This window comes from Manis javanica, chromosome X (genome assembly GCF_040802235.1).
Source record: "Manis javanica isolate MJ-LG chromosome X, MJ_LKY, whole genome shotgun sequence".
Taxonomy (NCBI): Eukaryota; Metazoa; Chordata; class Mammalia; order Pholidota; family Manidae; genus Manis; species Manis javanica.
Window position 1 is genome coordinate 128,961,118 of NC_133174.1, and position 13,301 is coordinate 128,974,418.

At 36.1% G+C, this 13,301-nt stretch overlaps 1 protein-coding gene across 13 annotated transcripts in view; it reads right to left on the reverse strand.

Annotated features, from left to right (window-relative positions):
* ATP11C (ATPase phospholipid transporting 11C (ATP11C blood group)) overlaps positions 1-13,301 on the reverse strand; it is a 207,311-nt gene that overhangs the window by 23,662 nt on the left and 170,348 nt on the right. For all 13 annotated transcript variants that reach the window (XR_012127479.1, XM_073227864.1, XM_073227862.1 and 10 more), the window contains 3 exons: positions 10,219-10,321; positions 8,900-9,045; positions 3,168-3,227 (listed from right to left, as the gene is read on the reverse strand). Coding sequence is in view for 12 of the 13 variants with exons in the window: in XM_073227864.1 (XP_073083965.1) it covers positions 3,168-3,227; positions 8,900-9,045; positions 10,219-10,321 (309 nt within the window). In the remaining variant the exon portion in view is untranslated. The remainder of the gene's footprint in view (positions 1-3,167; positions 3,228-8,899; positions 9,046-10,218; positions 10,322-13,301) is intronic.

Sequence of the window (13,301 nt, forward strand, 5' to 3'; positions counted from 1 at the left end):
TGCTTAGTGACAGCACCCAAAATAATGTAGAGCAAAGCCCTACTCCTTAAACTCTTTCCAAGATCACCTAACTCAAGCACAAATAAGACTTTCTTAACACTCTTTTTCAGAGAGGCCCCACTATTCCTCATAGTATGCATTCTTTCTCATTGCATTGAATAATAAACCTAATCAATTGTTAAGTGTGTTTCTGGTGGCCTTTGGCTGGAAGGCTGTGACAATTTTGAGCTCCTAAAACAGAACTTGTTATAGAGAAAGCATTCAATAAATATCAGATGAATGAATGAGATTGGAAGTCTTAACATATTTGTAAAGGGCCAATCTGATATTACAAATCTTCCTTTACTGAAAAAACTTAAAGTATTCTGTGAACCTCATTTTGATGAAAATACTTATTGAGTTCAGTATTTTTCTGCACATTGGTAGATATTGTCATACAACCATTATCTGTGGCCTGAAATAGTAGTATCCCATATTCACATGTATTTTACACACATATAAATGGTGATTAATGAAATGCATCTAAATGAGACACGAATTAACACAATTATACATTTTCCAATCAATGGCTACTAAAGATACAATTGCTATCATAATGGCAGTATCGGGGGTGTGTGTGACTCAAAGAGGTTGGGAACAACTTGAATAGAGTACTAGTTCATTCATTAGTTGACTTCAAAAACATTTATTGGGTTTATTAAGTGAAAAGTACCAGGGACAGAGAAGAACCATGCCCTGTCTGCCAAAGAACTCAAATTCTAGAGAAGGAGACAGAGAGGTAAGTGTACAAGGAGCTGGGGGAGCCCAGAGGAAGGGACCACACCTCTTGTCCTGTGGTAGAGGTAAAGCAAGAGATAATGCATGGAACTTTCTCAATGAAGTTATAATGTGGCTTTATATAGGACATGGAGATATTTCCCGCACATAAAGATTTAAGCTCAGTAAATATATTCTATTGAATTAAAAGATACTCTCCCAAAGGTGTTAACATTCCTTTTAATTCTTGAGAGAGATCAGTCTGTTGGTACACAACACTATATTTTCATTGGAAACTACCCATTTTGCTAATGAAGAAATTAAAAAAGTAACTCAGATTGACTGGTGTATAATTTAGTCTTGATTTTCATTCAAACAAAAAAGGCATCAATCTACTTTTATTCTACTATGGTACTTTGAGGGTACATGAGAAATATAATTCTTAGATGCATAATTAGAAGAGACCGAATGTCCTCAAAACAGACAAGTTTAATAATGTTTCTTGTTAAACCTATTAGAAATGTTTTTCTCACTTAGAAAAAGGACCAGTAGTAACCTGGTTTTAGTAAAGAGTTGCTTTTTGCTTAAAGAATCTGAATCCTGGTTCCATTTCTATATTTTACATAGCTTGCTCTCCAAGCTCCAGGGTTGCAGAGAACACCTGATGTGGACCTAGCTGACTATCTGTATGTACTCCAATGATATCTGCAATAAAGGTTACTATATTTAGCACTTAGCATAAAGTCAAAGTCAAGAATAAAGGTATTGTACATCATGCCATCCCCTCAGAGAGACATTTCATCTTACCTGTAAGTAAAACTTGTATGGTATCTCCTTCAGATCTCTGCCCAAATAGTACCTCAACAGAAAGAACTTTCAGATCATCTCTAAAATAGCAGCCCTCTCGTAGTCACCTCTATCCATTTATTATGTTTTACTTTTTTTCTTTCAGAGCATTTATCAATACCCATCATAATATCTGTCTGAATGTTGCTTGCCTCTCTCCCTTTCATTAAACTGCAGGCTCCATTAGGATAAGAGTTTGTTTTGATCACTGTTATATCCCCAGCATTTGGCCTGGCACATAGCAGGCACCCAAGAGATAATTGTTAAGTGAATGAACCTACCAGTTGAGCAACTGTGGAAACCAAATTTGAACTCTCATGGAAATCTAAGCAGTTAAGGTAACCTAAGCAGACCCCAGAGAGCCAAGAGTCTGAATCTCAGCCAGTTTTATAAGTACAACAAAACAACAGATTCTGTTCAAAATACAATGTTTTAACCAGATCAAGCCAATTTTCCTTTATCACTCTGCTACAAAATTTGAAATGTCTTTTTAATATTTGTATTCATCCAAGGAAATGAGGAATAGGAACATTTTGATCAACAGTAATCTGAATGTTCAAGAAAAGCAGATTCATCAGAATTTATAAAATGCTCTATAACTAATACTGTTAGTTTTGAATACAAGAAGGCTAATTGCCATCCTTACAGCTGGTAGATGGCTAATTCATAAAGTGATCTGCTTAACTGGCATTAAGGGGATGATGACATGACACTGATGTAAGAATACCAAATGGCAAAGTGGCAAGTGCCTGACTGAGAAAGACAGCAGTCATTTTCCATTGAGAATAATATATTGCTTTAAAAATACTGCCAAGAAATTAGAAAAATATCACTTCCTACCATGAGTAATGAAGCATGCCTTGACATTTAGAAACACAGTCTCTAATACCTGTGGTGATGTTACCAAGTTGCTCAGCTTGGCAAAATCATTGAGTTGCTCATAAATTAACCACGGAATTTCTGAGTCATTGAGCATTACAGCTCCTGTATTTAGCTATACTTCCACTAAAAGCAAAGCAAAACAAACCTACAAATGTGCCTGCCATCCCACCACATATATATCCAACTAACATGTACCATATTCTTTCTGTAATACATGTTTAGAAAACAACAGTGGGCAAAAAATGTAGAGATGCTCAAGTAATCCAAGGCTTTATCCATAAATCACGGCTTCTTAGCCAGCTTAAAGATCAGAGGTTTTCTAGAAAATCAACCTGAGAAACTGCAAAGGTGTAAGATTTTGTTTGAATTATTGAATTGTAACATTTTAGGATTACTGGGAAACACAGTACACACTGATTAAAAAAAATACTCTCAAGGTTATTTCAACTCTAATAGGCTGTATCAAATAACTTAAAAAAACATAATAATAAAAACATTACTAAAGCAAAGACATAAACATTTGTTATTGTCAACAACCAGGCTAAGATCAACTTTTGAACAAGAACAAAAAAACCCTTTTATTTTAGGCATACATCTTTAGTCTTTATAACACAATATATAAAAGGGTAATTTATTGATAGAAAATTTATACTATATTCTAACAAATAACTAGGGAAACAAACCTGTTGTGAGAATCCACAGAAGAACTGGTATAAAAATTGTGGCAAAATGAAACAAAGGTTCTGAAAAAAAATAGAGATAAGGGTTAATGTTTTCATTTGATCAGCTTTCTAAACTGGAAGCTGTACTCCAAATAGTATACAATGAGTCCTAAGTCCTTCTAATATCATAATGCAATAAATCTCTACTGCAAAATTGTAAGGAAACAACTAAAAAACAAATGATTAATTTGTATTAATACCAAGTTTTGCCTTACCAAGGCAGAAGAGGATCTCATTTTCTTTGGGGAAAACATGAGCTCATAGAATACAAACACCTGATGGTACTGCACCTTAAATGCCAGTTAGATTTGCAAAATCATCATAGACTAACATAACGCTGTTAAGTGTATTTAAAGTCAATTAATTCCAGTAAATGGGAAATGACAGTATATTGACATTATACTGACTTTCATGACAGTATCAACTATTGCTTTACTGCCTTATCAAATAATCAACATATATTATTGATTACCTACTACATGCGAAGATAGCATTGTGGGTGATACAAAAACAAAACTTCTTAGTCCTAAAGCACTTATATTTAATAGGGAGAACACTAAAATCAGACTGATAAAAAAATACAAGTTTAGCATTCATAAGGCAGTAAAAGCCAGTGGGTGTGATGTATATACTGAAGTTGATGTCTTCAGGCAAAATTACCAGAACCAGTATTTTCAAATGAGTGCTGTCCTTCAAGGTAGGATGTGACCTTACGTGAGAGCTGTTATTTGTTCACAATATCTTTGGATTTCTCTTTGGGTAGCATCTTCAAGAGCCCACTTCTGAAAGCCAGTGTCTCTCCTTCTGTCACACATTTTCACTTAGCTCATTTACCAGGCTGGGAGACTTGAGGCTGCTTTATAAAAGCGAACACATCCTCAGAGGAAGAATGTCTGCCACAGCTGAGGATATTTAGATGAATATACTACAGGCTCTGGAGGACATTATTAAAGAAAAGTGCTATAAATGTACTGAATAACTCCTACAGCATCAGAGTAAGTGTCAGATCTCCCAGGGTTATCACCTGGAAGGGCAACACTTATTTATATACATCAGTTATGGCAGAATGCAAAATATTGTCAGTAGCATTTGTAGAGCCATGCTTTCTTTAAAAAAAAGTGTTCTGAGATTAAAGGAGTGCTTTGTGGGAAGCGGAGGTCTGACTCTCCCACTGAAATGAAGTTCCATGAGAACAGAAACTCTATCTTATCCCATTATGAATCTTTAGGGCCTAAAACAGTGCTTGGCACACGGTAACACATTCAGACATATTTGTTGATTTAATGAATAAAGTTAGAATTTGAACTATGTGTTGAAGATGAATAGAATATGTTGATAGCAGGAACCAATGCAATGCTTTATGTATTTTAAACAAAAGTGGTTAAGATAGGGTCAGACTGTGGGGTGCCTTACAAGCCAGGTTAGTCTTTGGACACTACAGAGTGAAGTTTCTGGAGGACAAGTTAAAAAGTGGCACTTTCCAAACATTAACCTGGTTGAATTATGCAAGGAGGATTGAATAGAGAAATAGAGGGCAGGAAGACCTGTCACTGAAGCAGTCCAGAGATGTGGCAGTAACACTTGAAGATGCAATGGCAAGGTAAGAAGAAGGAAGGCTTGGCAAGTCAACCAATGTGGGTCAAAAGTATAAGAAATTACCTTGGGACAAAAGGAGCACTAAAAAAGGAATACTGCTAAGTCAGTGACTAAGATGAAATGAGCATAGCGATCCTAATTAAGACAGGGGGCATCATTTACATAAATTATTACCTCAACTGGGAACAAGGTTATGTCAATTACTGTCTACTGGTAAACATTAGCATTTGTAATGTTTGTTTCGCTTTCCTTAACAGATCATTCCTTCCATCTGCCGGCAGTTGCTTGAATTGCAGGCCAAAGTCATTTTTTTTTAAATTAAGGTATCATTGATATACAATCTTATGATGGTTTCACATATACAACATGGTGGTTTCAACATTCACCCATATCATGAAGTCCTCACCCGACCCCATTGCAGTCACTGTCTATCAGCATAGTACGATGCTACAGAGTCATTACTTGTCTTCTCCATGCTGTACTGGCAGGCCAAAGTCTTAAAGAGGCAAACCAAGCCTCTGGAAAGGGGTCAGACTGCTATGCAGATGAGTAAGACAAATCTTCATGGGCTCTCCTGCTAGGGGGAGGGGTAAGAGAGAATAACTACCAATCCCCACGAGGGGTTTTTACTGAGCCCAAAGGCCCAATAGACCCTAACTAAGATGTAGAAAGAGTCTTGAACTTATAGTAAATAAACCTATTGTGGGAATCTAGCTCTGTTACCTCCTACCTGGTGAGCCAAAGGCAAGCTATTTAAGCTCTCCAAGCCCTACTATCCACATATTTTAAATGGAAATTATACTAATCGCCTCATGGGAGATTTGTGAGGATTAAATAATAAAATGTTCTTGAAAACCACCAAACTACCTTACAATATTGGGTTAATTATCATATCCTCCAGGTTTGGCCTGGATACCAGCTGATATGAACTGACAAGGTCTTAGAAAATCTGTATACCTGGATTCACAGTTTTAAACATTAATAAGACCTAGGATTGACCATAGAAAACTGACTCATAAAAGCAGTTGCTGAGCTTTCCCTCCTGTGAAATATAGGGTGTGAAATTCAAACACCATAACTGCTTGAATCATTTAAAACTGGCACATGAACTTGATAATATATGTACAAACTAGAAATCTAATTAGAACTTTTGTAAATTCTATTCCCTGTAGACAAAAATAGGTAGGTAGGCTTTGCCTAACATTTACTCTAATGCTTGGTCATAAAAGCAAACCAAGGTATTGTTGAGGAAACTACTTCAGTGTCCATCATGAGGGCTTAGGATATTGCACAACTACTGAGTTTTAGATATTGAACTGGGTGAGACAAATGTTCACTATATTATGGAGGTGCTGGTTGCACATTGTAATGAATATACTAAAAACAACTGTACTGTACACTTTAAGCATGCAATAATGAATTTTGTTATGTGAATTATGTCTCAATAAAAAACCTGAAAACAAGTATGTAGTGTATAAAAATGATATACACATTCATTAATTTGTATAGACAAAAGAACTGGTCACAGAACAAAACATTACATTGGTTCTTTCCATTAGTGTGCTTATAGACAATTACAGATAATTTCAAAAATTTCATTGTAGAAAAGGAGTTACTTAGACATGTTACTTATGTAAGTTACTTATATACAAGTAAAAGAGGAATCTGAGAAATGTCAGTTGCATGATTCTCTTTTCAATGAGACTATCCTCAGAGAATCTCACCTTGAGAATCATGTCAATGTTTCACATACTCAAAAAATAATTAAAATTAATCAGAATTGGATAAGAAGGATCTAAATGGGATACAAACAAAAATTTAATGTAACCGCACTACAAATGAGTACATAACCACACTGAAATAGTGGAAAAGGAAAATAACTTTGGCAATAGCACTTCTATATACTCTAAGGCTAAAGACAAAAAGGCTAAATACAAATAGATTGCTCAAGTTAGTTTGTTTTTCACAGGAGTATGAGTTAGCAATTGAAGCTGTTCTAGGATTGAGCAAATAATTAAACATACTGAGGATAATGAGAGCCAGGGTTCTTACCACTGGAGAAAGGAGTTACAATTAAGGAAAAGGGAAAGGTCAGAATGAACCTTGTGGTGTTGGTTAGAAGCAAAGGTATCAGTATAAACTGAGTTCACGGGATACCTTTGATTCTGGCCCAACATATGTGTGTCTATGTACACAAACATATATATACAGATATGAATAGATCTGTGTCAATACCTATATAAATTTCCTAGCTCTGTCCACTGAGAAGGCCTAGAACCATCTTTAACTCAGCAGCAATGAGCACAACTAGCACCCACTTCTTCATTTCTAAACACCATGTGCAAATAAGGGAACCAGTGTTCCTTGAAGAAATGTCTGAATCAAGGACTACAGGGATCACACAAGATGAGCCTAGAACATCATGTGGTACTAGAAAATAAAGAAGTCTTTAAATAAAGGGTGGGGATGGCTGGATGGGGGAATGGGGACTTGCTACTCGGTGGGTGAGAAGTTGCAGTTATGCAAGACAAGTAAGTTCTAGAGATCTGCTGTATAACAATGCCTATAGTTAACAATACTGTGTCATACACTTCAAATCTGTTAGTGGGTAGAGTTTATCGTAAGTGTTCTTATATCACAATAAAATAAAAATTAAAAAATAATGGGGATATGTTGAATGGACACGAGGCCAAATCTGTGACTATCTGAGTAACAGAATACAGAGTAAAGGATTTTACTTCATAGAATAAATAATCTTTTAGTAGCAGAATGCTCTTTTCAAATGAAATTACACAGAGCAAAGCTGAGGGATCTTGAGGCCCCCCAAAACACCACTTAAGTCAAATTTATCAAAGTTAACATTATTATGAATAAGACATATTGACAACATATGCCTCCTGATATAATGCACTGAGCAGGTTACAACATTGTTTCTGTTATGCCAAAAATGCATTACCTGAGTCTAACAATAAGCAAACATTAGAAAAACCCAAATTAAGGGACATTCTATAAATTAACTGGCCAGCACTCTTCAAAAATGTTAAGACAAGAAAGACAGGAACAATCTGTCCCAGATTAAAGACTAAATATGTAACTAAATTCAGTTGTGAGCTTGAAACAGACAACAAAAAATACCAGTGGGACCACTGGCAAAATTGCAATATAGTATGTAGACTAGTTAATAATGTGCCAATTCATATCAATTTACTGATATTGATAACTATGGATGGGCTTTCTAAGGTGTTAATAGTTGGCAAAATTGGGCAAAAAGTATATAAGAATTATTTCAACACGAAAAGTGAAAAAAAAATTAAAAGCTATGCTGAACAGAACACAGGAGATCAAATTCTGGCCCATACTGAATTAAAATGATCTGTACACTTTAAATCAGACATGTCCTCTTCAAAGTATGCCAGGTACATTAAGGATAAAATGAGTGGCTCAAACTATATTCATAGATTCCAAGTTGTGAGGAAGCTTTGTGCAGGACAGGGAGGTTGAGCAAGGAAACAACCCAGGCCACATTACCCTTCAGTCAATGCAATCCTGCTTCCATCTGGTTTATCTGTGTAATTTCATTTGAAAAGAGGATTCTGCTACTAAAAAGAGCAGTTTAGAGTATCTTTAAGGCTAAAATAGGAGTGAACTGTTGATATATGATACAACATGGATGAAGCTCAAAAACATTATGCTAAGTCAAATAGGCCAGACACAAAGGAGAGTATGTGATTTTATATGAAGTTCAAGAGGCAAATCTAATGTTTATACTGCAGAAATTATATCCAAATTTATGTATTACATACCATGCATTTCACTATATATTATATGCCAACATAAATCAGATTAGTCATTATCTGGTGCAAGAGTGAAAGAAACTGATTGGGCAGGAGCACATGGGAACTTTCTGGGGTGATGGAAATGTTCTATTTTTAATTGAGGTAGTGGTTACACAGATGTAGAGATTTGACAAAATAGATCTGTTAACCTATAATGGGTATGTTTTATTGTATTTATACTTCAAGAGAGCTGACTTGAAGATTTGGCCTCAAATCTGGATTAAATAGTCTAAACTAAATTACAAATATTTTATCACATACCTTATAGAAGAAATACTGTACAAGGTGTGCTATTCTCACATAATATAGATGTCCATGAGCCAATAGTAGCTTCCTTAAATGTTTAAACTTTGGAACAGAATAGTCACTATTCCTAGATGCTTGGCGACCTTCTTTGCCTTTAATACCTAAAAAAAGAAAATCTTTATAGAGTGAGTATTTTATAGAATAAGCAACCCCCTGATTCTTCATTTCCATATTTTTAACTTGCTTACATGTTGTAGTTCAATTGTATACTGTAGCTTTGTTATTTTTAGCCAAAAAGTGCTTTCTTTAATAGGACAGTGAAACTTACCAATAAAAAGTAAAACTAAGTTTAATTCACAACAAAATATAAAACAAACAGAATCACTATTTCAACCATAAAAAGGCAAAAATTATTTTTAGAAGAAAGTTAAATCTGAAAATTTTCTTAAAGGTACTTAGTAAGTGCTTAATTATACACAGCACTAGACCAGGTACTATATTATAGCAACTCAAAGACCTGGGGTTTATGGTCTAGGAGCTCCACACTGTAGAGTTACAATGAGATGAAGTCCTTTCACTGAATGAAACTCTAGGTAGTAGCGCAAGTATTCCATGAGTTCAAGCAGCTTTAGGCTATTTCCATACTGGATAACCAATGAGTACAACTTAAAGAGTTCCACACTAAGTAGGACTCCTTCTAAATGGAAGGAATTTGGAAATTTAAACTGCAGCACAATAATTCCCAAGATACTAATTCCATTATTTCTCCCCCTCCAAAAAGTACTTGGGTGGGAGGTGTTAGGATTGCTGCCTGCAGCCTGACAGGGGAGAAAAATGGTGCAGGTAGTAGTGAAGCTGTTGTTATATGCCAACATATATAAATTCAACACTACATCCCAAACCACCCATAAATACTGCCATGTGGAAAAACTGCCAACCAATGATCATTTCTTAGTTCTGGACAGTTAAGAATCTCAAAAGATATAGTGCAGCAATATAAGCAGGTGATATGGCCAGGGATGGAAAAAACAGTAAAATTTCATGCATGCTGTCAAGGTGACAGCTAAATGATCAACTGTGCTGCCAGTAGGTTTGGGAAATTTACTTTACGAGGCTAATATAAAAATATCTTCTAACATTGTATTGCTACATTTCCAGCAGGGGTAGGACTTCGGGATGGATATGTCAGATGTGGCCTTTACTCATTAACAATTATCATTCCCAAATTCAAATTCAAGATAAGCAACCCAAAGAATTGCTCTAGAATATAAAAACACTCTACCTAAAAGCAACACTGGTACCTTACAGCTGCCATCTCATTCGATGTTTCTTACCTATTCCCACATGGGATTCCAAGATCATACTAACATCATTGGCACCATCACCTATTGACAGTGTTATTGGGCTGCCTTTTAAATTCTTCACCATTCTGACAATCTAAATATTAAATACAAAAGAGGTATACAAAAGGTCAAAGCAGAATGAGATTGTACTACATTGGTGGTATATGCCTCATTCACACTTGTAAACAAAGGCCTTGCAAACAGAAAGGTAGTTTGTGCATATATGTACAACAGTTTTGAATTCTCAGAGGCAGAAGAATACACACTTTCAAAATGCGACACCAGGCCCACTTGTTTTTGGTTCTGTGCATGTATAAACTGTTAAAAACCTTGCCTCCTACTTATAGGTCAACATATTGCCCTCTTTTGTCAATGCTTCACATGTCCTTTTAGATGAGGCGTTATATGTGTGGAGGTGAGAAAACAAATTTGGGATAACATGCTGCTGGGGTAACAGGGCTATTGGAACAGAAGTGGGAAGTGAGAGAACAATGTTTTGGGCAATCTGTACCTCTCTCTTCTCTGCTTCTGACATGCCCACTTCCCATTGGTTTACCCCAACCCTTATTCCCAGGGACTTACCTAATGTTAAATTCTGGCACCCACCTTGAGTTATCAAATAAACTTCACTAAATCTCCCATTGCCCAATATGATTTGATCTCTATTATAGGTAGCTGCATTTTAAAAGGGGTCATCTTAAAGGTGTTAAGATTTACAGAAAGATGCCTATGTATATAAAGCCTGCCACTATTCCCTGAGTGTTTCTTCAATATGGGTCAATGGCACAGTGCAGCTCAATGCTGTGTCCGTGGTGCGAAATGAGTAAAATAAGTCTTTCGGCAGTGTTCCTTGTGGGAAGCATACTGGATAAGCAGCTGCCCTCCCACCCTATGTTTTCAATAATGATTGCTTTAAGTATCAATCCTCAAAACCCTTTGGAATTTACCAGCTTTTAAAAAACTTGTATAATTCAGTAGCCAAATAATGATTTGCAAAAATTCTGTCCTCAGAATTGCTGTCACGAGTTAACATAAATAAAACTCACTCTCAACTTAACTAAAGTCATTAAAAATAATGTATATGAGGCTAAACCACCCCACAGTCTTTCCTTTAAATAAAGTCCAGTGAGGTTTTAGTTGTACTAAATTGCATACAAAAAAATCCATATCTAATTCCATTTAATACAAAAATGATATTATTGTAAAATGCAGCTTTCCCCTAATTCCACCCCTCAACTTGGTTCTTTTTAAAAACTTTAAAGACTGTCAGAAGTAATGTGTGTCAAAGATAAAATTAAAGAACCCAAACTACATTTGTTTGAGAGGCTATAATACTAGTTAAAGTAATTGCACCTGTTATACTGTGTGCAGTAATGATTTGTACCTCAAGGAAGAAAAACTGCAGCCAGGAAAGGTCTAGGGAAGGCAATAAAATTATCAAAGGTGACAGCTTCTGCATGAAAATACATATTAAAAAGATTAAAGCTTGTCCTTGTGGAAACATAAAAGGTTATATGGTCACGGACTATAAAATCATGAAAAGTTTAGATAGATAAACATGGAGATTTTATTGAGCCCCAGGTCACCTGGATTAAGAACTTCTCTTCAATCTCTAGAACAGCTTCATGAAAAAGAAATCAATTTATCAAAAACCATTTACTTATCAACTTTAATTACATACAATACAAAGTGCAAAGCAATGTGCAAATATCCAAAAAAAATACAAGGCTTGGTCATATATCTTAAGAATCATAGAATAGTGGAGATTGGAAACGGATGTAAGAATATCTGATAATCAGATTAACAATACAATTTAATAATATGAAATATTTGTGCAAGGGAATATCTAACATCACTATGTAAGTCATCTACATAAAGAGGTCTCTGATGTCAGAGGACACTACATGTCAGAGTGATCAGAAGTGATTTTATATAAGAGTGATTTGATTTTAATCGTAAAAGATTTGTTAGATTTGCATGGATAGGTAAAAGGGGGTTGGAGAAGTATTCCGGAGAAAGGGAAAGGGATGTTCTAAGGTAAACAGCCAAGTACAGTGTGTGATAAAAAGAAATACATTTGGCTTGACCAGATCAATGAGTGGGGGCATGGACAGGTACATCTGGGGCCAGATCAATAGAGAGTGATATTATCAAAGTGGCAGCATGAGTGCAGGAGGAACAGGAAGAAAAAGCAAGAATGCAGGCAAAGAGAGAGGTTAGGTGGCTAAACAGACAGAATTCAAGGAGCTGTTTAAGGTCTGGACCTGGAAGGTAATGGAAAGCAAAGAACAGATAGAAAAGACAATGCACTATAAAATGGACATAATTTGGTGACTGAGACCACATGGAAGGGTAAAGCATGGGGGAAGTCAACACAGATTTCAAGGTTTTGAATCTAGAAATCTGGAATCACAGTGAGCTCAGTAATTGATGTTGAAAAAGACAAGGAAAATGACAGCAGGACTCTAGAGAAGGTTGAGCTGAGGTGGTAATGACATACCTAAGATGAATTCAGTAAGCAACTGGAGAAGTAAAGTAGAACACCAAAGATTTGGACTGGAGACATGACTTGAAAATCACCTATATGGATTTGGCAGATGAGTAGCTGATATCCTGCAAGAAGTGACTACAGTGAGAGAAATAAGACTAAGGACTGAAACACAGGGTGCTCCATATGCTGGGTGGGAGAAGCAGAATGAGGTTAGGTCAGGAATTCAGATACTTGCCTGGCAGTGGAGTAGTCAGCAATTTGAGCAACAGACAATGAATGTATGTGAAGAGAGAGAAAGAGAGCGAGCCTCTGACTGAAGGACAGATTTCTTTGGATACTTTTCTGGTAGGATCTGCTTCCCCTGCTGGAGCTAACCAACACTTTGAAGGTTGAAGAAAAGAAAGAAGAGCACCTGTGTGTGGTAGGGATAGGAAGTGCGAAGAAGGCAGACAGAGACAATGCCCTAAATCAGGATGGGCTGTGTGTGTGCGTGTGTATGTGTGAGGAAGTGGGTGAGGTATATGTAAAGGAGAAACCAAACACAGCCATCCCCTGGGTCTAGAGCAAGCAGCTGAAGAATATA